Source organism: Poecilia reticulata, linkage group LG1, assembly GCF_000633615.1.
Source record: "Poecilia reticulata strain Guanapo linkage group LG1, Guppy_female_1.0+MT, whole genome shotgun sequence".
Classification (NCBI taxonomy): Eukaryota; Metazoa; Chordata; class Actinopteri; order Cyprinodontiformes; family Poeciliidae; genus Poecilia; species Poecilia reticulata.
The window spans coordinates 25,677,729-25,704,153 of NC_024331.1; the positions used below are offsets into that span (position 1 = coordinate 25,677,729).

The 26,425-nt window shown below is 38.8% G+C and overlaps 1 protein-coding gene across 1 annotated transcript; it reads left to right on the top strand.

Moving 5' to 3' along the window:
• The first annotated feature begins 2,401 nt into the window (after positions 1-2,401).
• On the top strand, positions 2,402-26,367 carry LOC103469736 (envoplakin-like). Its single transcript, XM_017306595.1, has 22 exons — positions 2,402-2,496; positions 8,013-8,112; positions 9,241-9,395; positions 9,569-9,692; positions 10,244-10,375; positions 11,324-11,365; positions 11,901-12,062; positions 12,381-12,488; positions 14,203-14,298; positions 14,423-14,533; positions 15,084-15,230; positions 15,374-15,528; positions 15,618-15,715; positions 15,999-16,171; positions 17,130-17,305; positions 17,404-17,542; positions 18,624-18,817; positions 19,066-19,216; positions 20,575-20,658; positions 21,148-21,255; positions 21,337-21,429; positions 21,572-26,367. Exons 1-22 carry the CDS (start codon positions 2,438-2,440, stop codon positions 24,932-24,934), a joined length of 5,970 nt encoding a protein of 1,989 aa, XP_017162084.1. The 5' UTR covers positions 2,402-2,437; the 3' UTR covers positions 24,935-26,367.
• Positions 26,368-26,425: the final 58 nt, after the last annotated feature.

The window sequence follows — 26,425 nt, forward strand, 5'->3', positions numbered from 1 at the left end:
ACCAGCAGAGAATAAGGATGAATTACATTTTTGGAGTGCGACATTTCTGACCAGTACTGACAAAATATTTTATAATGAAAAACAGCGCCAGTGACTAAATAGGACAGCAGACTACAAATCCTAGGATAATTTAACAAGGATGAAGATTAATGTTCATACTTTAAGTGTCAGTTGGGTATGTCTTCCAAGGTTTCCCCCAGAGAACTTGCTAAGCCCGGTGGTTGGGTGCTAGGGCAGTCATTCATCCAGCGGCCCGTCGTGTTTTTGTCTTCGTGTTTAAGTCTTTGAATAAATTAACTTGGTGTACCTCCATGGCCTTAAGGGCAGTCCATCATCACCTCTACTTTTGTCCATCAACTGGACAAAAGTTTTGAGAATGACTCAAATGTTAATTTTTACAAAGTCTACTGCTTCAGTTTTTATAATGGCAATTTGCATATACTCCAGAATGTTATAAAGAGTGATCAGCTTAACAGCAATTAATTGCAAAGTCAATATTTACCTAGAAAATGAAGTTTATCCCCCAAAACACATTTCAACTTCATTGCAGCCCTGCCTTAAAAGGACCAGCTAACATCGTTTCAGTGATTGCTCCATTAACACAGGTGTGGGTGTTGATGAGGACAGGGCTGGAAATCAATCTGTCATGATTAAGTAAGAATGACACCACTGGACACTTTAAAAAGAGGCTGGTGCTTGGCATCATTGTTTCTCTTCTGTGAACCATGGTTATCTCTAAAGAAACATGTGCAGTCATCACTGCACTGCACAAAAATGGCCTAACAGGGAAGAGTATCGCAGCTAGAAAGATTTCACCTCAGTCAACAATCTATCGCGTCATCAAGAACTTCAAGGAGAGAGGTTCCATTGTTGCCAAAAAGGCTCCAGGGCGCCCAAGAAAGACCAGCAAGCGCCAGGACCGTCTCTTAAAAGTGTTTCAGCTGCGGGATCGGGCTACCAGCAGTGCAGAGCTTGCTCAGGAATGGCAGCAGACAGGTGTGAGTGCATCTGCACGCAGTGTGAGGCGGAGACTCTTGGAGCAAGGCCTGGTCTCAAGGAGGGCAGCAAAGAAGCCACTTCTCTCCAGGAAAAACATCAGGGACAGACTGATATTCTGCAAAAGGTACAGGGAGTGGACTGCTGAGGACTGAGGTAAAGTCATTTTCTCTGATGAATCCCCTTTCCGATTATTTGGGACATCTGGAAAACAGCTTGTTGGGAGAAGACAAGGTGAGAGCTACCACCAGTCTTGTCTCATGCCAACTGTAAAGCATCCTGAAACCATTCATGTGTGGGGCTGCTTCTCAGCCAAGGGAGTCGGCTGAGAAAAACACAGCCTTCATGGCTGTGTTTTTAGTCTTGCCTAAAAACACAGCCATGAATAAAGAATGGTACCAGAATGTCCTCAGAGAGCAACTTCTCCCAACCGTCCAAGAGCAGTTTGGTGATGAACAATGCCTTTTCCAGCATGATGGATCACCTTGCCATAAAGCAAAGGTGATAACTAACTGGTTCAGGGAACAAAACATAGAGATTTTGGGTCCATGGCCTGGAAACTCCCCAGATCTTAATCCCATTGAAAACTTGTGGTCAATCATCAAGAGACGGGTGGACAAACAAAAACCTAGGAATTCTGACAAAATGCAAGCATTGATTGTGCAAGAATGGACTGCTATCAGTCAGGATTTGGTCCAGAAGTTGATTGAGAGCATGCCAGGGAGAATTGYAGARGWCCTGAAGAAGAGGGGTCAACACTGCAAATATTGACTTGCTGCATTAACTCATTCTAACTGTCAATAAAAGCTTTTGTTACACATAATATGATTGCAATTGTATTTCTGTATGTGATGAAAACATCTGACATACACACATGAAAACCAGAGGGCAGCAGATCATGTGAAAATATAATATTTGTGTCATTCTCAAAACTTTTGGCCATTACTGTAGAGCTGCATAGGCATTTACAAAAAAGTTGTAGTTTGCTTTTAAAGATGGTTTCTTTTTTAAAGTAATTTCAGTGAAGGCCAATTGTAGAATGATAGGAAATATATCACAAAATAACACTTTATTGCCATAGTTTTTTCCTATAAAGGGAAAGCTTGCCAAGTAGTTTGAGAAGTGCTGGTCCAAGATCAGACAGTCATGGACCCGTATGAAAAGGAAAACAAGGAGGAGGACAAACACAGGGGCAGTGTGAAGAACAGGTCAGTCTAGTCTTCTTCCACAAGGAGGATACCTGGGTGTTAACACACCTGTTACCCTGTCTGGGAGGAGTCAGCAGTGTTTAGAGTTATACTGGCTCATGTGTCAGAGTGTTTGTGTGTTTTTAAGAACAACCAAAGACAGAGAAAGAGAGGGAGACAAGGTGGAAGCTGGAGACAAAGAAGCTGTACGACTGAGAAGGTGAAGCTTTCTTAGGATCTCCACCTCCTCCGCGATGTCAAAGTCGAAGAAAACCAAGGACGGCTCGCTGAAGGGCTCAGGCAGTATCAACAAGTGAGTTTTTCCTCTGGATAATTAATACATGCAGCTCTGTATTAATTATGATATGCATGTATTCCAGTCATGCATCCCCTTCCTGTTGTTTTCCAGAATGGGAGTGTTTCATGTTTCCTGGGAGTTAAGACGGCTTCTATCCGTTTCTCCGATTACTTAAAGCTACCGGCAGAAATGTTAAAGAAAGTCAGTGACTGTGTGAAGTTAGTCTGCAGGCTTGGAGAAAGTCAGAGCCTGACATCATGTGTACCTAAGTTAGAGGATCAAGTGGCACAAATACACAAATACAAGAATATCTTTCAAGATTTATCCATCTTTTGTGGCATTGCAGAACCCCAAAGTGGTTCAAACAAAGCATGTTTCTTTCCAAAATAGTTAAGCTCAACTTTACTAACATATTTCATCTGACTGTAATGTTGCCATTTTGGATTGGCTTGGCCAGGAATTAAGTCTGATAGAGAGTCTGTACAGGGACCTACCGGTGAAGGCAGGGAGGCCTTCCAACCTAAAAGATTTAAATCTTAGCCAGGCTTTCCCCCAGAGTATTATTAGCCTGACGGGCCCCCAGGCTTTACTTGTGCCCCCTAAGCATAGTTTACTTATTTTAGGGTGTTTTTTTTAACAGTTTTCTTTTTTAAAACACTTTATTTTTAGGGTTTGGGTATTAATCTTCCAGTCTTCCAGTAACACATAACACATTTATTAACTCAAAAACAAGGCGAACCGCTGGATGACTGCCCTCAAACCCTGACCACCGAGCACAGCAAGCTTTCTGGGAAAAACCCTGCTTAGCTTAAAGAAATCTGCATCAACAGTACAAATAGAAATAAAAATTAAAAAGCTGGTCAGCTGTTAAAAGTGATGTTTGATTGAAGTAATGTCACTAAGTTATGTTTCAATAATTGTTCAGTATAAATCTTTTTTTGGAGTTGCTTTTGTAAAAATGTAAATAGAAACTAGAATTTATATACTTTTTTGTCTTTTGGGAAATATTTGCGTCATTTCCAATCAGAAACAATTAAATCTAAATCTGTAGGTATGAATAGTTATGGGCTAAGCTGCGTTTGGCATTGAAATAAAAAAGATGTCAGCTGACACACAAACACATAAAACATGTTTACAGTCAACATTGTAAGAGTGAAATCTTGAACTGCCTCAACAGGAAAGATGTAAAGTACATATACCCATGTTACAGAGTGTTTCCAATTAATTTGCCATAAAGTCAGCATCACTGTTGACCAACCACAGTGTGTCGTGTCAACAGAGAAGTCTCATGATAATCAGGACAAATACGTGTTACTGTTTGTTCTCATCTGATTTGAAAAAAAAACTGCATGATTTGCTGCTATTTTATAGCTGGCTGATCTGTCACAATCCTTGTTTCCATCATTGTAGTAACTTGATATTTGGATTAATTATCAACATTGTTTTTATTGGTGTGTATCTGTGTATTTTACTACCATCCCTGTTAATATTGCTACCCACACCTTTTGTCACCTTCTCTCTTTTTTAAATGGAAACAAGTGGAGTGCAGATCTGTGTGTTGTGTGTGTGTGTTGCTGTTATTTGGACATCCTGTGAGTCAGTGCCTTTGCTTTCACACTCAGGAAACTCCCTTCAACATAAGCAGCTGCTCTGGTACAAAGACTTCAGCTAAGATTACTGTAAGGGTAAGCAGGTAGCAGTGAGGTGGAGTTGTTCGTTGGATCATTACCACGACCTGCTCTTATGTTACTCCATGTAGGCGCCAGTTAAGGGGAAAGCTTAAGATTTGGTGCAACTTGGCTAGCAGGCAATGAACCACCAATCAGAATTCATAAGTATTTTAAAATTGTACTGAAATATTTTATCCCCCCCCCCCCTCATCCTTATGGTAGGTCAGGATGAAATGGTGGTGGTATCAGCGAACAAACTGGGGCGTCCAGGTGTGTCAATGTTTGTTTCTACTCATACCAGCTTCGCAAAAACAAACCTGAATGTTATAAATGCATTTTCCATAGGCCTCACTAGCATTACCTGTTAAATGATAGCTGGCTGATCTGTCATATGCTTGGTGTGAACGGCAAAGTTTTATCTGTTAGATCCGGTTAGGTAGAAAAGTTCAAAATATACTATTTGTTGCAAGAATCTCATAGTCCTGAGCCAACCAAGCAACAAACAGTTGATTTATACATAGGACTGTCACAATAACACATTTTGCTAGATTATAAATTGTCCTGTAATTTATTGCAATAAACAAACAATAATATTGTTGCTATGACACCATTTTCAATTAATATAAGGGTAATGGTAAAATAATGCAAGAACACATTCTTCAATATCAATAAACTTTACATTCGAATGAACATTTAACACTGGAACTGGAAGACATTTTAAATATCCAAAACAAATAAACAGAAGCAACAAATAAAATCCATCCATCCATTTTCTTGCACCCTTTTTCCCTCAGTGGGGTCGGGAGGGGTGCTGGTGCCCATCTCCAGCTAACGTTTCGGGCGAGAGGCGGGGTACACCCTGGACAGGTCGCCAGTCTGTCGCAGGGCAACACAGAGACACACAGGACACACAACCATGCACACACACACACACTCACACCTAGGGGCAATTTGGAGAGGCCAATTAACCTGACAGTCATGTTTTTGGACTGTGGGAGGAAACCGGAGAACCCGGAGAAAACCCACGCATGCACAGGGAGAACATGCAAACTCCATGCAGAAAGACCCCAGGCCGGGAATCGAACCCAGAACCTTCTTGCTGCAAGGCAACAGCTCTACCAACTGCGCCACTGTGCAGCCTAACAAATAAAATGAATTATGAAGTCTCTGTATACAAAATTGTTCAAATTGACCAAAGCACCAGACTCTTATAATCCAGTTTTTGGTAGAAAGAAAGAGAGAAAATAGAAAGACAATAAATCAAGCAAATAAAAATGATTCAGTTTGTTTTAATTTATCATGTGATTAATTAACAGGCCTATGCATATATAAGACTGGGCTGAACTGGGACTAAAAACTGATCATGGTGGTCCATTTTTTGTGTGATATGCAATGCACATGACACACAGGGTGCATGTGCATCTTGTCTTATTTCAAATATTAAAATAAAGTGCAGAGACCTACAATAAAGAGAGTAACCAGGTAAAAAAAAAAAAAGGTGATCCACTCTTTGCCACAATTCACACAACTATATATAAATGTACTCTCTTTATCTTCAGTTCCTTCATCATCACAGGTGGCCGTCTTACCTTCACATCTACGTGGCTCACACTTTCCTCTTTACTAATTTCTGTGATTCTAGTATCAATGTAAACTTTTACCGTAGATCTGCTGCTTAATATTTCGGTCAAATTGTGAATTCAACTTTTAAATGTCGCTTTTTTCCCCTTACTGTTACCTTGTCAATTACACCATTTTCTTTGCATTTTCCCGATTTGCCTTCCCCATAAATGTTAATCGTCTTAGCTTATGCTAGCCGCTGTTGCTACATCTTCTTCTTCGGCGGTGGGGTGACATCCAACGTTATCGCCATCTACTTGTGCCGTTATATTTTTCCTAATAAATTCTTATATATTATCCCATTTCCTTTAAAAACAATTGTTTTATTTATTTTGTCATGTTTAACTATTCACTCCACACCATATTTCCCTATTTCTTGATTAAATGTTTCTCTATTCACCTTATATTTCTCACAATAAATTATTACATGCTCTACGTTCTCCATCTCCATAACACTCTTCTTCTTCACGGTTGCGGGCTAGCACCCAACTTAAAGACACATTGTTGCCACCTACTGGACTGGTGTGTGAGGTTGTTGTTACGGCCAGGGGTGAAAATAAGGGGGTACGGCAGGGTACTGCGTACCCCTAAAAGATTTAGCGGGTGTACGCAGCACCTGCAAGAGTTGAGCGGCTGTCTGCTGTAAAAAATCAGTGGGTTCACTGTGCAGCCGTGAGTTCACCAACGAATGAGCCGTGACTGATTAGTTTTTCAAGAACAATCTAAAACAGACTTAATCAGTTAATATATATATATATAATTTTCTTTTTTTTGTCAGTACCTCCAAGAATTTAAAACTACTTACGGCTTCATTGTCTCACAGGTGACAAGTTGCGCGCATGTCCCAATTTTTAAAAGCAGGACAGACAAACATGCTTCAACTCTTTAAGGGGATCACTGGCTAGCCTTCACAGGGAAGGTGACACCACATTGTTGGAAAGGAAGCTCCAATCAGCGAACTTTGGAAAGGGTGTTTGCGTTCACTTAGAGGATCTATTACGCTCCAAATATTTCCTCTCAGAGTTGTATTTCATGAATTTTGAAGAGCCTAATTTTGTTTATGTAATATTATTTATTGTTTAGCACAGTGTATTGAACAGGCACATGAATACCATAACATGATTTTAATTACAAATGTCTGATAATTGTTGTGTCAGTAAGTAAAACATTTCATTAAACTAAGATTAAATAAGTAGTTAACTTCTTCCTCCTCCTTTTCAAACAGAAAAGAAGTGCTAAGCTAATTATTTTGTTGTTGGTTACATGTTTTCTCTTGTCTTACTGATTACTTGCTTTCTTTTTTTTTTAAAAACTATTTTGAAATAGATCAAATCTGGGTCAGATTGAGTAGAGCTGAGAAACGCTTGAAGAGGTTCAGGCTTTGGCTCGAGATGCCATCTAATTGCTCGTCCTTGGAGGTTTAGCAGTGAGACGTCCCAGTGGGGCGACCCAAAACCAGCTGAAGGGATTTTATTTCCTATTTGGGTTGGGACCGCCTCTGATTCACTTTGTTTACAGTTGCTTTGGTATAAAGATCAACCAGTGGAAAAGATGCTTTATTCAGCTTGCAGAAAACAGTCTTTACATTGTATCCACAAAACAACACATGTCCATTATTTCCCCTTAATTCATTTGACTTAAATATGAATAAAGTCATACATTTAGACAATTTTTCAATGTCTACTTCGGTAGAAGGACATGCAGTAGTGTTATATTTTCATTTTTCTTACACTGGAATCTGAATCATGTTTCTTTTTGATAGTTTTCTTCAAACTCAAAGGTAAAAACACCAAAATATAAATGGAGTAGAAAACCAATTAAATTAGTTTCTATTTTCAATAAAGAGTTTTGAAGTGAGGAATTTGGACAATAATGAGATTTTAAACAGATTTTTTTGGTCTAACTTGCTGAAGTTTTACATACTTCTCAATTTCATGTAAATCTAAAATGCTCACACAGTAATGTGAACAAAAATAAAAATGTTTCAAGCTGTTTTGTCATCTTTTTTTTTTTTTAAACTGAACGATATTTGTAAGAATAAAAGTTGACATTTTCTAACTTATTCCCAACCAAACCTGCTCTTTGTCTTTTCCATTTACTGTTTCCTACAGACTAGAAAAGTCACAAAACAGTGTAAAAGTTATTGTTTTAGAAAACCTGGTCACTTAGAAGGATGGTTTTGAAAAGCCTGAACCAAATGTCTCATAGTTTTCATCTGGACTTGTGATTTGCTCCCTGCAGGACCCAGACAAGCAGCCTGGCTCTGCTGATCTCCAAGATGCAATCGGACGCCGACCAGGTGGAGAAAGAAATCCTGAAGTCAGAAGAGATGCTGGCTGTGGTGAGAAAAACCTCCAAATACACAGATTCATTTAGCTGGAACTGTGCTGAAAATGACATTTATCGTCACTAACTGAAACACTTTATGTAGATTAATTATTACACACAGATTCATGTTTTCTCCTTACAGGTAATGAAAACATAACATTTAACATGAGGATATTACATCAAACCATTCATAAACATTATATTTAAAACAGAAAAGTGGGCTTAATAAAAAATATATTTAAAGGTTTTATTCTCAAATGGACTTTTAATCTGACAAACGGGCCTCATGGGAACGTAACGAACTTTAACATCAGCATCAGTTATTTAGCTGATTCACTGACAAAAGGCTTTTATAAGGCATTTATAAATAAAATGTGGTGAGGAACTTTACGTTTTTTAAACGGACTTTTTCTGCTCACTGCAGAGTATTTCAGTATAGTTTCTGGTGCAAATATCTAAGTACATTTGAAATAAGACAACAGTAACTATCAAGTAAGTTTTCAGCAAGAAATCTGAGCTTGTTGTAAGTCGATAATTCCTTAATATTGATTAAAATGCTGTAGTTCCACTGGCAGATTATTTCACTAAAAACACGTGAAAATGTCTTTTTATAAGTGAAATAATCTGATTGTGGAACGAGGACCTTTTTAAAGGAATACTAAGGAATTATTGACTTAAAGCAAGCTCCTATTCCTTGTTGAAAAGTTACATGTAAGTTAATTTTGTCTTATTTCAAGTACGCAAAGATATTTGTACCAAATTATGTGGTAAGATTTTGTTTTTTTACTGTTTTTATAGTTTTCTCTAAGACTTATTCTTTATCCCTCAACTGACCTATAAAATTAGTTTTCATTACACAGAAAAGCTTAATGTAAAATACAAAGCTTGTGAACCATTTGTTCAGTTCATGCCAGCCACATAACTGCCATGAAGTACCGAAAAACATGTTTTAAATCCAACTATACAGCGTACATATCATCAGAGTACATGCATATGGTTTGATCCATGATCAAAACAAAACAAAAAAACATTAGAAAACTTATTTAAGCATGTTTAAAATGTAAATTATTAAGGTGATACCGGCATGAATGAAGAAAATACACATCAAACCATCTGTTTCTCTGTGTTGTGATTTTATCAGGATGCTGAAAATGAGAAGAAAGACCTTCCATTTAAACATCAAACTGAGGTATCGACCAAACTGAGCAAGGCAGAGAACCTGCTGAAGGATCTGTTTCTGGACGTCGATAAAGCCAAGAAGCTCAAACATCCTCAAGCCAAAGAGATTGAAAATGAGTGAGAAAATTGGATGAACATACTGGTGTTTAATGACAAATAACTGATTCATAGACATTTGATTTCCTCCATTTTGGGCCATTATGATCAAACTAAAGCATCCTGTCCAAAACATAAGCTTATGAATGACATAATTTAATAGATATTCTATTGTTCTTTGTGTGAATTTCCAGTATCAGGCACCTTCATGAGCGCTGGCTGAAGGACTGCACCTTCTACAGAGACATCTATGACCAGATTAACGACGTGTCGCTGATGCCCAGAATTAACTGGGGGCCCATTTTGACCCAGAAGCAAGTAAGTGTAGAGAAACATCAGAGCTCTTCACACTGGTGGCGATCTTTGAATTTAAAGCTGCAGTATGTGACTTTTACAAAAATAAGTTTTTTTCCTTTTCATATTTATTAAATCTATCATAGTATTGTGTGAAACAGTTAATCTGTGAAAAGATCGATCTCTTCCACCTCCTCTTCAAGCTGTTATTGCTGTATAGATAAAATCAGTCATTTCATTTTCAAGTGGAACCACCTTCAAGTGTTTTACAGTGTACAGGAGGGTGATTGACAGCGCTAACACCCTCCTCCTGGTTCTGATTGGTTGTTTCTGACTGAGTGACATATTTCTGCAGTTAGCGCTGGGAAAATGCAAAGGAGCTTGATTATTTTTCACAGATTATTTGTTTTATATTGTCACAACATAGAGACCAGATATGTAAAAAACATATTTTTTATTAACGTTACATATTGCAGCTTTAAAGAATCTGCCTCTGAGATACTGTGACCCTGTAGAATGTGACAATGTTTGAGCATTTTCATGAACTGGGCTGTTCTTGTGCTTTTTGCTTTCAGAAGGAGCTGAACAGAGAGGATTACGGCCCCAACATGGCCGACCTGGAGAAGCAGATTGCTGCTCACAGCATCCTGCATAAAGAGATAAAGGCTTACAGCTCCCAGCTTTGTGTCAGCTCTGCAGGCAGCAAGGTCGGCATGATTATTTCAAAACAATAGCACTTATATTGACTGGAAAATATTCAGACATATTGGACCTTTTCACATTATTGGTTCCTTATAGCCACTCATAACAGTGCTTAACTGCAGGGTGACACAAAAAGGATAAAACAATTTTTGTGTTTTTTAACAAACAAAAATCTGAGAAACTGAAGTATCTGACGTTTGATTTTGCAAAATTAAAATTGTATTGAGAATATATGCTAACAAGTCTAGAGATTCAAATGGACTTAGGTCTCTTTAATGCAGGAATATTCACTGCAAAGCTTCTGACAAACTGCAAACTTTTTATGGCTTTCTGTCAACAACAGCTCTGCCATAAAAAAAAAACAAATTTATGGAGCAGATAAATGGATTCTGGACTCTGGATCTTTTCCCTCTCCTTGCCAAGACTGTATTACCTGACCCTAATTTTAAATCTGCCTAAATTGTTTCTCCCTGATTTATGTGCCGTCCTTCACAGAAACTCTGGATTTAGACTGAGATTAAATAATAAACTGGTGGATTTCTCTCACCAAACACCAGCCTTCAAGATACAGAGAAGTTTCTGCAATATGACAAAAATGTGTAAAAGTTAAATAGTAAGAAGACATTTGCTGCGTCCCAGTCGTAGTTGAAAATGGGAAATTCTGACTTTTGAGTTAGAAATATCCAGTAGCAATTTATGAGACAGACGTCACAATTCAATATGGCTTCTCCTCATATCAGAAGTAGTAAGATGTGAAGGAAATGTGTTTATTTTACAACAAATACATCTAAAATCAATGTTTTATGCAGTAGCCGCAACTATAACTGAACAAATTGTAAGTGATCTCAGCTAATAAAAATAAAGCTTTTTCATCTTCTTCATTCACAGTAAAATCTTGGTAGAGACTATTAACGTTATGTGATACTGTCTTTTTTTTTTTTTTTTTCCTTCAGGAGAAATATGCTGTCTTTAAGAAACAATATAATAACCTGCTGGTAAGTTGCTTTTTTTGTTATTTTAGGTTTAGGGTCAGTCTGCTTTTTAAAAGAATATTAAAAGGAGGAGTAAATTTAGCCAAAAACAAATCTCAGAAAGTTTCTAAAAAAAAAAGTCCAAACTTTGCTAGAAAAAACTCAGTGATTTCAAAAATAATTAAAAAATGTTCTAGAAAAACAGAAATTTTTGAGTTTGAAAACTCCAAAAAGTTCCAAGTTTTTTCTAGAAAATTTCTGAGATTAATGTCAAAGTTTTTTCAAGCAATTCTTTTGGACTTTTCTTGTTTTTTTCTGGAATATTTCATAGATTAATGTCAAAATTCCTGAGTTTTTTTCTACCAATTTTTTTTTGACTCTTTAAACTCAGAAATCTTGTTTGTTCTGAAATATTTCATAGATTAATCTTAAAATCTCAGAGTTTTGTTTTCTTTTTCTAACACTCTTGTCGTTGTTTTTGGAGATATTTCATGAATAAAAATGAAAATACAGCCTAACCTTTGAGATTGAATTTTGTTTTGCTGGTTTTGTCTCTGAGGACGACTCCAAGTGGCGGCGCCACTACCTGAACAGCCTCTACGACTACATGCAGGGCTGCAGCAGGCAGCTGAACTTCCTGGGAGAAGAAAAGGAGAAGATCAAGAAGCAGGACTGGAGCGATCAAATGCTGCATCCTCCTGACGTCCGCAGGCACTATGAGGTCAGAGCAAATCAAGATTTGGTTTTAATCTCTCTTAATTCTGCTGCAAAGCTGTTTTATTAAATTAAAATAATAACTTTTACCCAACTGTAGGGTGTTCATACGTTTCAACTGCAGATTCTTTGTCAAAAACATTATAAAACAGATAAATTAGGACTTCTTAAACAAAATAAAGGAAGTTCAACAGAGGGGTTTAGAGACCTTAAACTTTTAAGACAGAAGTTAGAGAATCTGTTAAGCATTAGTTAAATGAAAAATAGTTAAATTAGCATCTCGCTGTAACAATAGATATAAAATGTTTGACTTATTCCCAATCAGAACTTCAAGAACAACGGTCTTTTGTTCCATGAGAGTGAAGTGAAGAGACTCCAGGAGGAAGGAGGAAGGCTCATCGAACTGAACCATCCAGCCAGTGAAACAATACAGGTACTGAAGTCAGTCTAAGAAGGAGACCTGGCTTATGCTTCCTTGAACAAGTTAGGATATGTATATGTGCCATAAAAAAACATGTTCATTACATTTTTTCGCACAAAATCATTCTCAGATAATGACATCTCAGGCTGCTCCCTTCAGAATGAACTGTTTTAGAGCCTCTTGTCACTTTAAATTCAAATTATTCATTGCTGTCCACGCCCCCCAACTCAACGTTTACACTCATAAAAGCTGAGTTGAGTTGGAGTCATAAGAAAATGGCTGCAAAGAGACGTACAATTGTACAACAGTACATCTTTGAAGAAGAAGAAGAGCCTCCTGCACAACCAACAAAAAATTAGAAGTGCTTCCTAAAAGATAAGTTAACAACAAAACACTTGTCTTTTCTAGCAGCTATTGTACAGCGGTAAAGTTAGCTTACCAAACGTGCCAGAGTTCCGTTTGGGTTGCTAGGTAACGAGGCTGAGCTCGTAACGGTGTTGGCTTTCACTTATTGACCCTTTGCAACTACGTCACTTAATCATCCGAAGCGCCATGATGGACGCCGGAAACAGCCCATACCTCCTCCGTCCTGACATGTTGATGAAGTTACCGACTTTGCCTGAATTCACACCACACCGGAGCAGCATTAAAGACGGGGAGAAGGCCAGGGATTTTTTTGTACATGCTAGGCTACATGATGGCGGGGCATTGTTTCCATGGTTACTGATGGTTAGACTGTACCTTCGCCATAATGCCATGATTGATATCTTACTTACTTATAAACTATATGAACAATAATCCTCTTAGTGTTCGCCGTTACACTGAGGACTGACAGTCATTATGATTAACGGCTGCTATCCATCGCCGCCACATCTTCACTCATTAAAAGTTAATAAAATGACAAGTTTGGTTTTCACCCTTGTCTATTTGTGCAGCCGATCGCGCAGCACCCTTTAACCATTTTTTTTTTTTTTTTACTGCGAAATCAACTAAATAAAAGCAATATTAGGCCACCAGAGGTGCATTTCTTGACCGGTTTATAGGAGCGCCATCCATCCATCCATCCATTTTCTTACACCCTTGTCCCTCAGTGGGGTCAGGAGGGTTGCTGGTGCCCATCTCCAGCTAACGTTCCGGGCGAGAGGCGGGGTCACCCTGGACAGGTCGCCAGTCTGTCGCAGGGCAACACAGAGACAAACAACCATGCACACACACCTAGGGGTAATTTAGACAAACCAGTTAACCTGACAGTCATGTTTTTGGACTGTGGGAGGAAACCGGAGTACCCGGAGAAAACCCACCCATGCACAGGGAGAACATGCAAACTCCATGCAGAAAGACCGGGGCCGGGAATCGAACCCAGAACCTTCTTGTTGCAAGGCAACAGCTCTACCAACTGCCACTGTGCAGCCCATATATATATATATAGGAGCGCATTGGTTGTTATTGACATCCATCATGGCGGAGTGAGCGCAGTTTCGAAGAGAGTGATGTCACGTGCAAAGGGTCAATAGGTTAAGGAGCAGCTGGTGACACTTTGACGTTAAAATCGGCTCATTTTCCAGCCACCAAAAAATATTAACTTATTTCCAGATTGACACCCAATTGGATGTGCAGAAATGTGCAAGAAGTAGACTTTGCTTTATATGTCCCCTTTAAAGATTTCACCTGAGTTAAACTTTAAGATTGAATGTTTATTTAATGCAGTCTGATTCTTTACTTTAAGGCCCAAATGGAGATGGTGAGAACCGAATGGCAGAAGTTCCTGAATCTCTGCATTTGTCAGGAAACACATCTGGAAAACGTGGATGAATTCAAAAAGGTACGATGGTAAAAGTATGTAACAGGAGGATATGCTATTGCATGGACAATGTTTTTAGCGGTCCAACGTGTTTTTAGCTTCTCTCAAACCACAACATGAACATGTTTGTACCATTTTTTTCCAGTTTCAAATGGACACTGAGGAGCTGTCAGAGACACTGACTGAACTCAGCACCACTTTGGCCCCAGAGTCTGTCAGTCAGAAGAGCAACTCAAAGACACTCCTGCAGATGCAGGTAAGATGAAAACAAGAAGGCAAAGCGGGAGGAAAAACTGAGAAAAAATCTAGTTTATTCAACTCTTGGAGGTTTGCAAAATTGATAAAAAGTTAACACAACTTACTACTGTAAGTTTATTTTTTACAAACTCACATTTAGGTTCAAAATATAAAACTGGCTACTTTTATTTGACCTAAAGAGTAGAAGATAGTAGACACAACTAAATACGGCTCAAACATTTTACAGTGAAGGAAATACAGAAAACAAGGTGATTGGTCAGATTTGCAGAAAAGTTGTGATCACTGGTGAAAATTGCGAGTCAGTGCAAAATTTGTGAGCAATCAGTGAATCACGACTTTCTGGAGGGACTGGTTTGGTACATTGTTGTAAAAGGCTATGATTTTTGTACGGCTCACTAGGAGGCAATAGGTTGTGGTGAAATTAGGGGGAATCACAGACAAAATAACACAAGTCAAAATGAAAATACAATGAAAAGAAACGTATAAAAGCAAGAAATGGGCGCTCAGCTGACGAAAATCAATAGACAACTGGCTTTACTTCTCTGTAGGGAGAGGAGAAGACGGTGCAGAACTGTGAGCAGCTGCTGACCGACCTGAGGAGACGAAGTTCAACCATCTCCCCTCTGAAGCTGCGTCGCGTTTCCTCCAACACTCCCGTCTCAGTGAAGTCGCTGTGTGACTGGGAGACTGACCAGGTCCAAAATGCATTTTTATTGAATCTTCTTTAAGCAAAACTCACAAGACTGAGTTTTTAGATTCTTTCTGTAATCATTAAGTCTGATTTATTGTTTTCAGATCTCTTTAAAACGATAATTTGACTTCATTTTTCCACCATTAGGCTTCTCTGTCCAGAGGGGAAACGTTTACTCTGAAATCCCTCTCTGACAACGAGAACTGGGACGTAATCTCAGCTGATGGAGAAACCGAAACTTTCCCAGGAGTTTGCTTCCTGATCTCACCTCCTGACCCAGACGCCATTGATAAAGTTGACTCGTAAGTAATGGAAAGCTGCATTGGAAATGGAAAGTATTGCTATTAAAACGTGTATTATACTCATATACTCGTTGTGTTTGTATTTTCAGTTTGGAGAGTGAGCTGGCAGAAATCAAGAAAAAGAGAGCAGCTCTGGCAGCGTCCCTGAAGAACCCCAGATCAGATGTCTGTGACGCTCAGCAGTCAGGTGTTTGTCTTTCACTTCTTTAGCATCATGATGTTTAATCTGTGAGCAGATTAAAACGCCTCAGAGATCAAGAAGAGTTTGTTTGTATGGAACAGTTCAGCAACAAAGTTCTTTACACCATTAAAAACATAATAGTTATGTTAAATGAGAGGAGCCCCAGGATTGAACCTTGAGGAACCTCATATGGGATTTCTACCCATTCTGCTGAAAAACTGACACAAAGACGTCCCTTTATTTTTAGGTCAGATTAATCATAAGATAATTTTACTGTTTCTTCACTCAGTTCCAGTTTCTTCAGCTCCTCCAGACCCCAAACTGGCAGCTGTGGCTCAGCAGCTGGACCAGCTGGACTCCGGCCTGGCCGACACGGAGCAGGGCCTGCTTAGCCGCCTGCGAACCCCGGTGAGCCGCACCGACCCGACCGGAGATCTGGCCAAGAAGCTGAGAGAGCAGGAGGTGAGTCGACACAAACACCGATGGTTTCAGTGAGAAGAAATTCTCAGTAGAGATCTGATTATATTTAAATTTAGTTCCTGGGGAGAAAAAAATGTAGCTTTATTTTCATAGAGTCCATTTTATTGCATGTTGATACGGATTGTGACACTTCGAGGTATACTAAGTAAATTGAAATATCTTTAAAAGTTCATTGATTTTGAGTAATTAAATTTTTAATATTTAGACTTTAACTATACAGAAGGATGTATTTCATCTGTTTATTTTAAATAGATATTAAACCAATTAAAAAAGAAGACCTTTCTTTATGAAGAAATGTTATATTATTAAATTTAAAGCAGACAGTCACCGACTCACTTCACAAGAAGAAGAAGCCATTAAATTGCATTGCTGCACACTGCAAAATCACAAAATTTTACAAAGCATTTTTGTCTAGTTTTTGGGGAAAATACACTTAAAACACAAAACCGACTTATAGGTAACTTTTCAGCAAGTTATATGAGCTTGTTTTAAGTCAACAATTTATTCATATCGATTTTTAAAAAGTACTACTTCCTTTGTTATTATTTTACACAACATTTTTCCCTTGCCATAATTGCAATAATTTGCCAGTAGAACTAGTACTTTTTAAAATCAGTATGAAAAATTTATTGACAAGCTTGCTGAAAAGATATCAGAGCTTGTTACTTGCTAACTTTGTTAGCCAGTAACTTTGCTACTGGCTAACAAAGTTACTTGTTAGCCAGATTTGTCTTATTTCAATTTTACTAAGGTATTTGCACTAGAAAATAGACAAAATACTTGATATAATTTTGTGTTTTTGAAGTTCAGTGTTGCATTCAAACATGTTCATGGAAAGATGAGTGGAAGGAAAAAGTGCGCACAAGCACCAGGCATAACTTCAGAGGATTGTGAATTGTGAAGATTGTGAAGTCTTCTAAATCATATTTGTTTTATTCAGCGAGCTGCCGAGGCGCTGAAGGCTCTGGAGCAGCAGATTCAGACCACAGAGGCCGACCTGCAGCCTTTCCTCCCTGCTGAGTCCAGCAGCATCATATCTGGTCTGCCGCTCAGACTGAGTGCTGCTAGCAGCAAGCATGATAGCTTAGCCGCTTTGGGGGATCTCTACAGTGAAAAGTAAGTTTGCACTATTATTATTATTATTAGCAATAGTAGTATTTATAAAATTTAGGCTTTTTAGATCACAGTTTGCTGTTTTTATCCGTTTCTCTCAGAGCGAATGCGTCTCTCAGCCTGGAGAGTCAAATTCAGAAGGTGAACGATCTTGTTTATGGGCTTGAGAGAAACCTCAGTGAAGACGGTCAAATTCCTGACATACCAAATGCAATTCAAACTCACACTGAAGACATTCAGGTGAGGATATCTACAACAGTCTGGCACAAACGTTCTCCATGACTTACACTATGTTGGATCATTATTAGCTTCTGCACAAACACACAAACTGTAATGACATCCTGCTTTTAAGACCTAAGACTTTTAAGGCTTTAACAGGGAAACCTTTGCAGTTACAACAGTTTCTTCTAATAAGACTTTCCATCAGTTTTTGGAGTCTTCATGTCTGAGTTGTTGCCGTTTCCTCCTATTTCCACTTTAGATGCCGTTAACAGTTAAATGTGGAATATTTAGGCTGGACTTTTTGCACAGATGACATCCTCTCAAAGTTCAAGTTCACTTAGCTCCTGAGAGAGATCCATTCTTTTACAAATGTTTGTAGAAGCAGTCTGCATGACTTGACGTTTAAATGGGACGTATTGTGAAAAATATTCATATTTTCATATTTTATTGCACTTTCATTTTGGTCTCAGTTGCTTCTAAAAACAGCCCAAACGCTTAAAAAAAGTGTAGTTTTGGTGCTTTTTATTGCCCAAAAACTGGCTGTTTTTGGGGAATAAGTTAATGAATCATTTCAAAAACCTCCTAATTGTTGAGTCATATGATAATATCCGTTTACCCCAGCCCCAACCCCAGCAGATTTCCAGCACATTTAGTTCTACCACTATGTGCTGTACAATGGCTGCTGGAAAACACAAGTGTTTTGTTGATGACTTGCCATCCAGAAACCACTTGCCCCATTCTTGTTGGTTGTGCAGGAGGCTCCACTTCTGCTTTTCAAAGATGTACAATTGCATAACTGTGCATCTGTTTGCAGCCATTTTCACGTTTGAGTGTAAACGTTGAATTGGATTTAAAGTGACAAGACGCCCTAAAACACCTCAGAACTGAACAGACTAAAGTCTCACCGTTTAAAAACCATTTTGTGCAAAAAATTAACATATTTCGTCTAGCCCATAGAAACATCCTATCCTGTTAAATAAAGTATGATAGGTCACCTTTAATTACCTACAGCTGTGGCCAGTAGAATAGTTGGGACAACTCAAAACTTTTGGCAGTACAGTGTATATTTTATTTTGGGCATCCCCTTTGTTGTGTTTAGCGCCAGCAGCAATCAGTAGCAGGGATCCAGGATGACATGACGAAACTGAATCAGGATTTGGAGGCGACTGAGAGGTTGTGCAGCTCCCTGCAGAAAGACCACCAGGAGTACTGCCCTGACATTCAGCGCCAGAGCAACAACGTCAAACAGCTGCAGAGTCGCTACACAAATGTCGCCAACCAGCTGAAGGAAAGGTGAGACAAACCAAGGGATTTCAGTTCAGTTAATTTAGCTGTACTGGGATTTGTTTAACCCCAGTATGGCGTCAAGTTTGATAGTAACGAAAAGTGAAAGAACATTTCATAAATTCTGTGTTTACTTTTAAGTATTGCTAAATGTCTTTTAAGGAAAAGCAAAACTTAATGCTCTTAAGAAGAAATATATTTGATAACAGCAAAGACGTGGAGAAAATAAATAAAATTTTTTTCCTGACATCCTTTAGAGAAAACCTTTTGCAAGAGGCTTTGTCAGCGTACCAGGAGTTCCAGAACCTGTGCAAATATCTCAACTCTTTCTTGGACAGCCTGCCAACTAATCAGATAAATATCAATGATGGGCTGTCGCAGGTGACTGCTAAGCAGATCTCCCAACAGGTATGAAAGTCCTTAGTGCCGTACACATCTGAAAAGCATTCACAGTGCTTCACTTTTTACACCTTACTGCAGATTGTTAATTTAATCTATTTCCTCAAAATTCTACATGCAAATGCCTCAATGTGGAAAAAATGTTTTTGAGATTTTTCCACATTTATTAAAAGCACAAAACCAAGAAATTACATTTACGTAAGTGTTTGCATCCTTGCTTAATACTTTGCTGAGGCACCTTAGGCAGCTTTTACAGCCTCAGATATCTGTATCAGATATCAGAGTTCTAGCATCGACCAACAAAACAGTGCTGAACTGACTTAAAACGTTTATGTTTTAAAACAAACATAAATGTACTTAATTACAAATTTATTTGACAACTCTGCACCATTACATCACACTTAAAGCTTCACAAGCTTGGTCAAACATGTAAAAACAACAAAACTTGAATTTGTTCAGCACAGTTAGGGGAATTGCAACATAAATCTGGGACAAACTCCTAGAAAACTGCAAAACAGCTGAAACACTGAGTTCCTTTAAGTCATAACTAAAAACCCAACTGTTGCTTTTGAGCCTTAATAAATTAAACGTTGCATAATTTTGGTGATGGCTCATCATGTTTGTTCACTTGTTCACAGTATGGTGTTTAGTTTTAAACTTTGTAGTTTTGTATTTTTATCATATAAAGCACCTGGAACCACCAACAGCCAATCTAAAATAAATAAATAAACTGAATCTGACAACAACAAACAATACCTTAGTCAAACATGTAAAAAATAAACTGCAGCAAATCTTTCAAATGGCTCAGAAGGTGAAATTAGAAATCCTAAATATAAAGTAAAATAAATAATAAAGCGTCATGTAGCTCAGAGCACAAAGCATAGAGTTAGACTGAATAGATCTACCCATGTGAATCAATCACATTGTCACCAATACCAGACCTATAATGTTTTTCAACAGTGGGACTGATGCAGACATTAATATTGGATTGGTGCATCTAGTTTCCTCTAAATATGATGCCTTTCATTCACAAAGAGTTCAGTCTTTGTCTCATCAGACCAGAGTATCTTGTTTCTCCTGGTCTTGAGTTTTGAGCCTCATTGCAAAGTCTGTGAATATTTATTTAAATGTGATTTATAGGCTTTGTATTTTAATAAAGTTGCAAAACACTCAAACTTTCACAATGTCATAATTGGGTATTTGTGTGTAGAATCTTCAGAAAAGAGATTAATTTAGTACAATTTGGAAAAAGTGAAGCACTGTGACTACTTTCTGGATGCACTACACATAAAGAAATCATATCTGTGCATCATTTAATTGAGTTAAATAGTATTTAAATGATTAATGCAACCTTTCTCAACTCACAGAGAGTGATGAAGGATCTAAAGCAGAAGGAGGACGACATGGACTTAGTGGTTGACCTCTCTCAAGATCTGCAGTGCATACTCAGCGTAAGAACAAAACAGAAGCAGAGCTGCAAACGTTTCACAATTTGCATTTTACAGAGTTGCTCAGACCAGGAACATTTCCCCCTTTGGAGCTGAATAAGTATAAAGTATAATGTTTACTACAGCAGGTTAATTATCTGAAAACTCAGGTGTTTGTGTCACCTCACCTTGTTTATAAGTGGTTTCCCCCACATTCCATCCCAACTCAGGTACACATTTTAAAAGCATTTTAGTCAAATCCTGCATTGAAAATGAAAGTCATAACCTTTTTTTATAGCTCTGAAACAATACAACTCTGAAATAGGAAATACAAGAAAAAAATTAACTTTTTTCAACCCAACTTCTTCTTTTCTGTTTTTTATGCTTGAAACATTTAGCTTCAGTTCAGACTAAAACGATCCATTCCTCGATCGGATGTGCCTTCTTAGTTCTTTTTCATCTTTAACGTTTAAATATGAAGGAATAAAATATGTAACATTTTTATGCCTGCAGGATTATGAGACAAATGCTAATAAATACAACGGTACACTTGAAGACATCGGGATGACTCTTCCAAAGATAACCCAAAGCCTCACATTCAGTGATGCTATTCAGAGAGAGGTAACATTCAGATTACTTTAATGCATATTTATGTTTTTTTTTAAAGAGATAAGAATTTGATTACATATCTGTTCATCACAGGAAAAAAAACTGATAAACCGCTACGCAGAAGCAACAGCAGAAAACGCTCAGCGTCAGAAACAGATCGATTTGGCTAGGAATCTCATTTTTCAAGTAAGGCTTACGGTTGAAAATTTGTCAACCTTGTCTTTGTTTTGCACTATTTATACTATAACTGATCAAACAAATTAAGCTACACTGCAAATCATCTGAAAATGTGTATTTAAACCTGCTTACTATGTTTTTACTGCTGCAGAATGAAGAAAAGGTTCAGATGGTGGCACAGCAACAGGCGGAGCTTGAAAACCAGCAGAAGAGTAGCTCTGAGTTAGATGGCTTGCTTGGGGAATTAGTGGACGAGAATGAAGTGACAGCTCAAGCACAGACCAAACTAAAATCCTTCAAAAGCAGAGTTAAGAATCACCGAGGTGTGGAGCATGTGGAGGAGAACGACGCACTGCAAGTAGGTGATCTGTCTGACCTTAGGAGCAAACTGAACCCTGAAGTCCTGAAACGGAGCTCCACCCATTCAGAGTTTGAGACGGTAAACGAGAGAATCGGTGATCTGCAAGACACCACTAAACGCTCATACCCCCAAATGGTGACTAGAGAGGTGGTTGAGTTTAAAAGAGATCCTCAACTGGAAGAAGAGGCTGCCAACATGCGAAATGAGATCGTAAAGACGAGACATGAAATCCGAATGAAAGAACAAGAGCAAGCCCAAATGAAGAAAGAAATAACAAATCTCCAGCATATTAAACCACCCCTGAACGAGAGAGAGGATAAGAAGGAAGCGGGTAAAGCAGAACAAGATCTAGAGATTTTGAAAGCATTTAGAACATTTGAGACTGAAATTTCTGATGAGAAAAACAAATGCAGGATCCTCAATGATGAAATCTTCCAGACAAGAAATCAGATTAACACCCTTGAGAAGCTGATTCCCAACATCCAGTCTAAAGACATCGCTAGAAATGTGAAAAAGATTGAACAAGACCCTGAACTTATCGCAGAATTCAACAAGCTCCAAACGAGCCCGGAGGTAGAGATATCTCAAAACAGCCATTTGTCTCAAGAAGTGATGGAGCTGCAGAAGCGCTACGGAGAAGTTCAAGCCCAGAGACCAAGTTTTGAGGTGAAAGAAGTTGTAAATGAGATATACCTAATAGACCCAAATACAGAGATGGAGATTGAGCGCCTTCGCAAAGAAATACAGGACATAAATATGCAGAATACTGACCTAGAAAAGTTGATTATGCAGGTCATCACTGACATAAATGCCCTTCGTTCAGAGAAACCCAAAGTAGAATTCAAAGAGGTTACCCAAGAGGTGGTGAAAGAAGAAAGAAGCCCTGAAAACGAGCGAGAGATCCAGAGGTTAAATGATCAGGTGAACCATCTGGACAGCCAGTGCACCTCTCTTCAAGACCAGGTTAGACAGCTGCAAAAAGAAAGAGATGAATGGAAGGAAGAAAAGTCCAAGATAGAGACCCAGTTTGTCTCCAGGGACTTCATCAAATATGAGTCTGATCCACTGCTGGAGAAGGAAGCTGATCGTTTGCGCAGGAGTGTGCGGGAAGAAGCACAGCTGAGGCGAAATATTGAGGAGATGGTTTTTGACCTCAAACACAAATACCTTCTTCTGGAAAGACAGAAACCAGAACAGAAACTGATTGTCCAGGAGGTTGTACAGCTTCAGAAGGATCCAAGGCAAACACTGGAACATGACAGACTCAGTAGGAGGCTTGATGAAGCAGTAACGAGTCGCCGTCAGATGGATCTGGAGTTACAGCAACTAAGAATGAAGTTGGAAGACAAAGAGCGCATCATCAGAGAGAGTGATGAACACCAAAAAAGGATCCAAGCTGAATCTGAACTTGGAGAGATCCGACTACGCATCACACAACTGGAAAATGCCCCACCTCCTGTTGAGGAGAGCATAGTAGTTGAGGAAGTGGTGAAGGTTGAAAGAGATCCAAAACTGGAAAGGATGACAAGTGGTTTACGCTCTGACATGGGCAAGGAAACCCTTAATATCCTGCGTATCCAGAGGGAAATCCGTAATGTCAAATTAAACCTTGAGATTCTGCAGAAAGAGAAGTCAGGTGAAAAGACGGTGTATAAGGAGGTTGTTCGCGTGGAGAAAGATCAGGCTGTTGAAGCTGAGAGGGATCGTCTGAGGGAGCAGGTGTCTCAGAACAGATTTGCCAGACAAGACTTGGAGGATGAAATCAGGCGTCTCAATGGCATGATTAGCGTTTTGAGGAGCACCAAATCTAACAATTCAAGAGAAGWGAMAWSTYTTARYWTSAACAAAGATGCTCTAGTAAGGGAAAATGACAACCTCACCCGAGAACTCAGAACTCTTGAAGCAAAGAAACACGACACAAGTCTTTCTTTCCAGCAACAGACTCGACTGATGACTGAAAGAACACAGATGAACAGGCAGAAGAGCATTAAGATGGAGTCAGATGTCCAGCGATTGGAAAGGCAGATCTTGGACGAGAAAGATAAGATTCATGAACGAGACAGCACAATTCGTGAGATTCTGATCTACCTGCAGAAAGAGGAACAGGCAGAGACAAGAACCAAAGAAACCAATGTCTCAACCAAAATCACCATTTTGGATCCAGAAACTGGTAAAGACATGTCTCCTTATAATGCTTACCTTGGGGGCCTCATTGATCGCCAGCAGTATGTTCATCTGCAGGAGCTGGAATGTGACTGGGAAGAGRTRACSTCYAWGGGYCCYGATGGAGAAAYATYTGTGCTGCTGGATCGCAAGAGTGGGAAGCAGTACTCTATCAAAGATGCTATCAAGGAAGGAAGGCTATCAGAATATGATCTGCAACAATACAAACAAGGCAAACTTCCTATCTCAGAATTTGCCCTCCTTGTTGCAGGTGACAAAACCAAGCAACCCAAATTCATGTCAGTCACCCAAACACCAAATTCATCTGYGAAAWYTYYKYCSYTAGACYTYAMCWYTGCTACYGAAACACAGCCAATTGCTGGAATAATGGATACATATACAGGCACCTGCTTTACAATCCGCAATGCCACCTTGCGCACACTAATTGACCCTACCACTGCCCAAAGACTGCTGGAGGCTCAAGCAGCAACAGGTGGCATCACTGACATCAGCAACAAAGAAAGATACAAAGTTTGCAAGGCGGCACAAAGAGGCCTTATTGAGGACAGCCAAGTCCAACGGCTGCTTAATGCAGAGAAAGCTTTCACTGGAGTTGAAGACCCCATGACCAAAGAGCGTTTGTCTGTGGGAGAAGCTGTTCAGAAAGGCTGGATGCCAAAAGAGTCAGCAATTCGATACATGGAGGCACAACACCTGACTGGGGGGCTGGTAGATCCTGCCACTGGTCATAGAGTTAGCTTATTGGATGCCATTGAATCTAAAAAGATTGACCGTACAACAAAAATGGATCTACAAACTGGCGAACACTCGGTCAGAGATATCATTGACCCTATCACAAAGGAGAAGATCAACTACAAGCAAGCTCTGTATCGCTGTAGGAAAGACCCAGCATCTGGCTTACCAATGCTACCTGCCTCCTCCAAACCAAGCTATTCTCCAACATACTGCTCTAGATATTTTAATGTCTAGATTGACTTGTAGTTAACACCATAGCTATCTGATATCACTAGGAGAAGAGAGGAAGAGGGGATAGATTAATCCGGAGGTCAGGCTTTAACTGGGAAGTCTCCTGATGTTTGGCTTGTGAGGAGATTCAGTGGCTCTCCTGATTCAGTAGGTGAACAACATTGCTAATTTAGGATCCTAAAAATGTTTCAAATTGAATTTAGAGTTAATAAGTAAACTCATCTGAGGCCATAATGATTGCTGCAGGTCAAGGAATCTGCATTTATTTTGTGTGGACATGCAGTTGCTGTCAGTTTGAAAAATAGCATATTAAAGGTGTACAACTGAAGGATCCATTCCTAAAAAAGAATGAAGATAGTTACTACATAAAATACATGGCAAAATGCATTGTAAAGTTTATGTTTCTGTCAGTTTGCTGGGTGAGTCCATGAAACAAGGCAATGGAAAATGGCTAAGGCAAATGTATTTATTTTTCAAGGGACAGTGTTCATTAATCAACATTATGTAAGTGTGCCAGAGTTGACTAGAGTAAGATAATTCTCACTGATAACAAAAGCTAGTGACACTCATGTTTGTTAGAGATTATTGTCTTACAATGCATCTGCAATGTAATAGTGATGCCCCTTGGCATCTGGATTATTAACCAGTTGAATTATTAACCAGTTCATATGAGCTTGCATATAAACTTCAAGACCTCAGGAAATGGAAGTCCTGAAACTTTTGTTTGTGGATTTATTCCTGTGGTTGTGTTCGAGTGATTGGGTTACTTATAACAGGCTAAGCAGCCATGAGGATGTTGCATGTTGAGAAGCACAGTCAAACCAGAATCCGGACAAACACTGATCATTTCCATGCATAGTGAAAATCTTAGATAATTTGTGGGAGATAATATACCAAAACATTAAACAATTGAAGGATGCCATAAATGCAGTTTGCACCTTTGCTTGGCAGGTTGGGGGTGTGTGTGTAACTGCTGCTGCTGTTGTTTAGTGCAGTTATTTTAGGTGTTATTTATGCTTCTGCTGTCAAAACCTGGTAGATTGGTTTCGACTGTGGCTTGTGTTGTTTGCTAGTTTATCTGAGCCTGCTGTTTTCTTTGAGGCCTGAAAATTAAATCGTTAACGCCAACAGCTTTGTCTTATTTAGAGGTTGTTTCTTTTTTTAGCTTAGTAATAAAATATATTATGGATCCTGCTGCTTCTACTACATATATATTAACTCAGGAGAAGATGTATATTATAAAACTGTTGGTCAAGTTGCCAAGATGATTGCTGTTGAGTTGCATTTGTTTAACTAAGAGTCATACATAGGAATATTTGTTGTTTCATCCCTTTTGGATCAAAACAAAGTGATCAGTGCTGTATAAATACTGTTTATAGTGAATATTGGTGTGTTATTGGGGAGATCGGGGCATAATATTATAGATTGATTTGACTCTGTGTTAATTCTTCACTTAAAGCTTGAAATTGTTTGATATTTTATAAAGAATCGGAT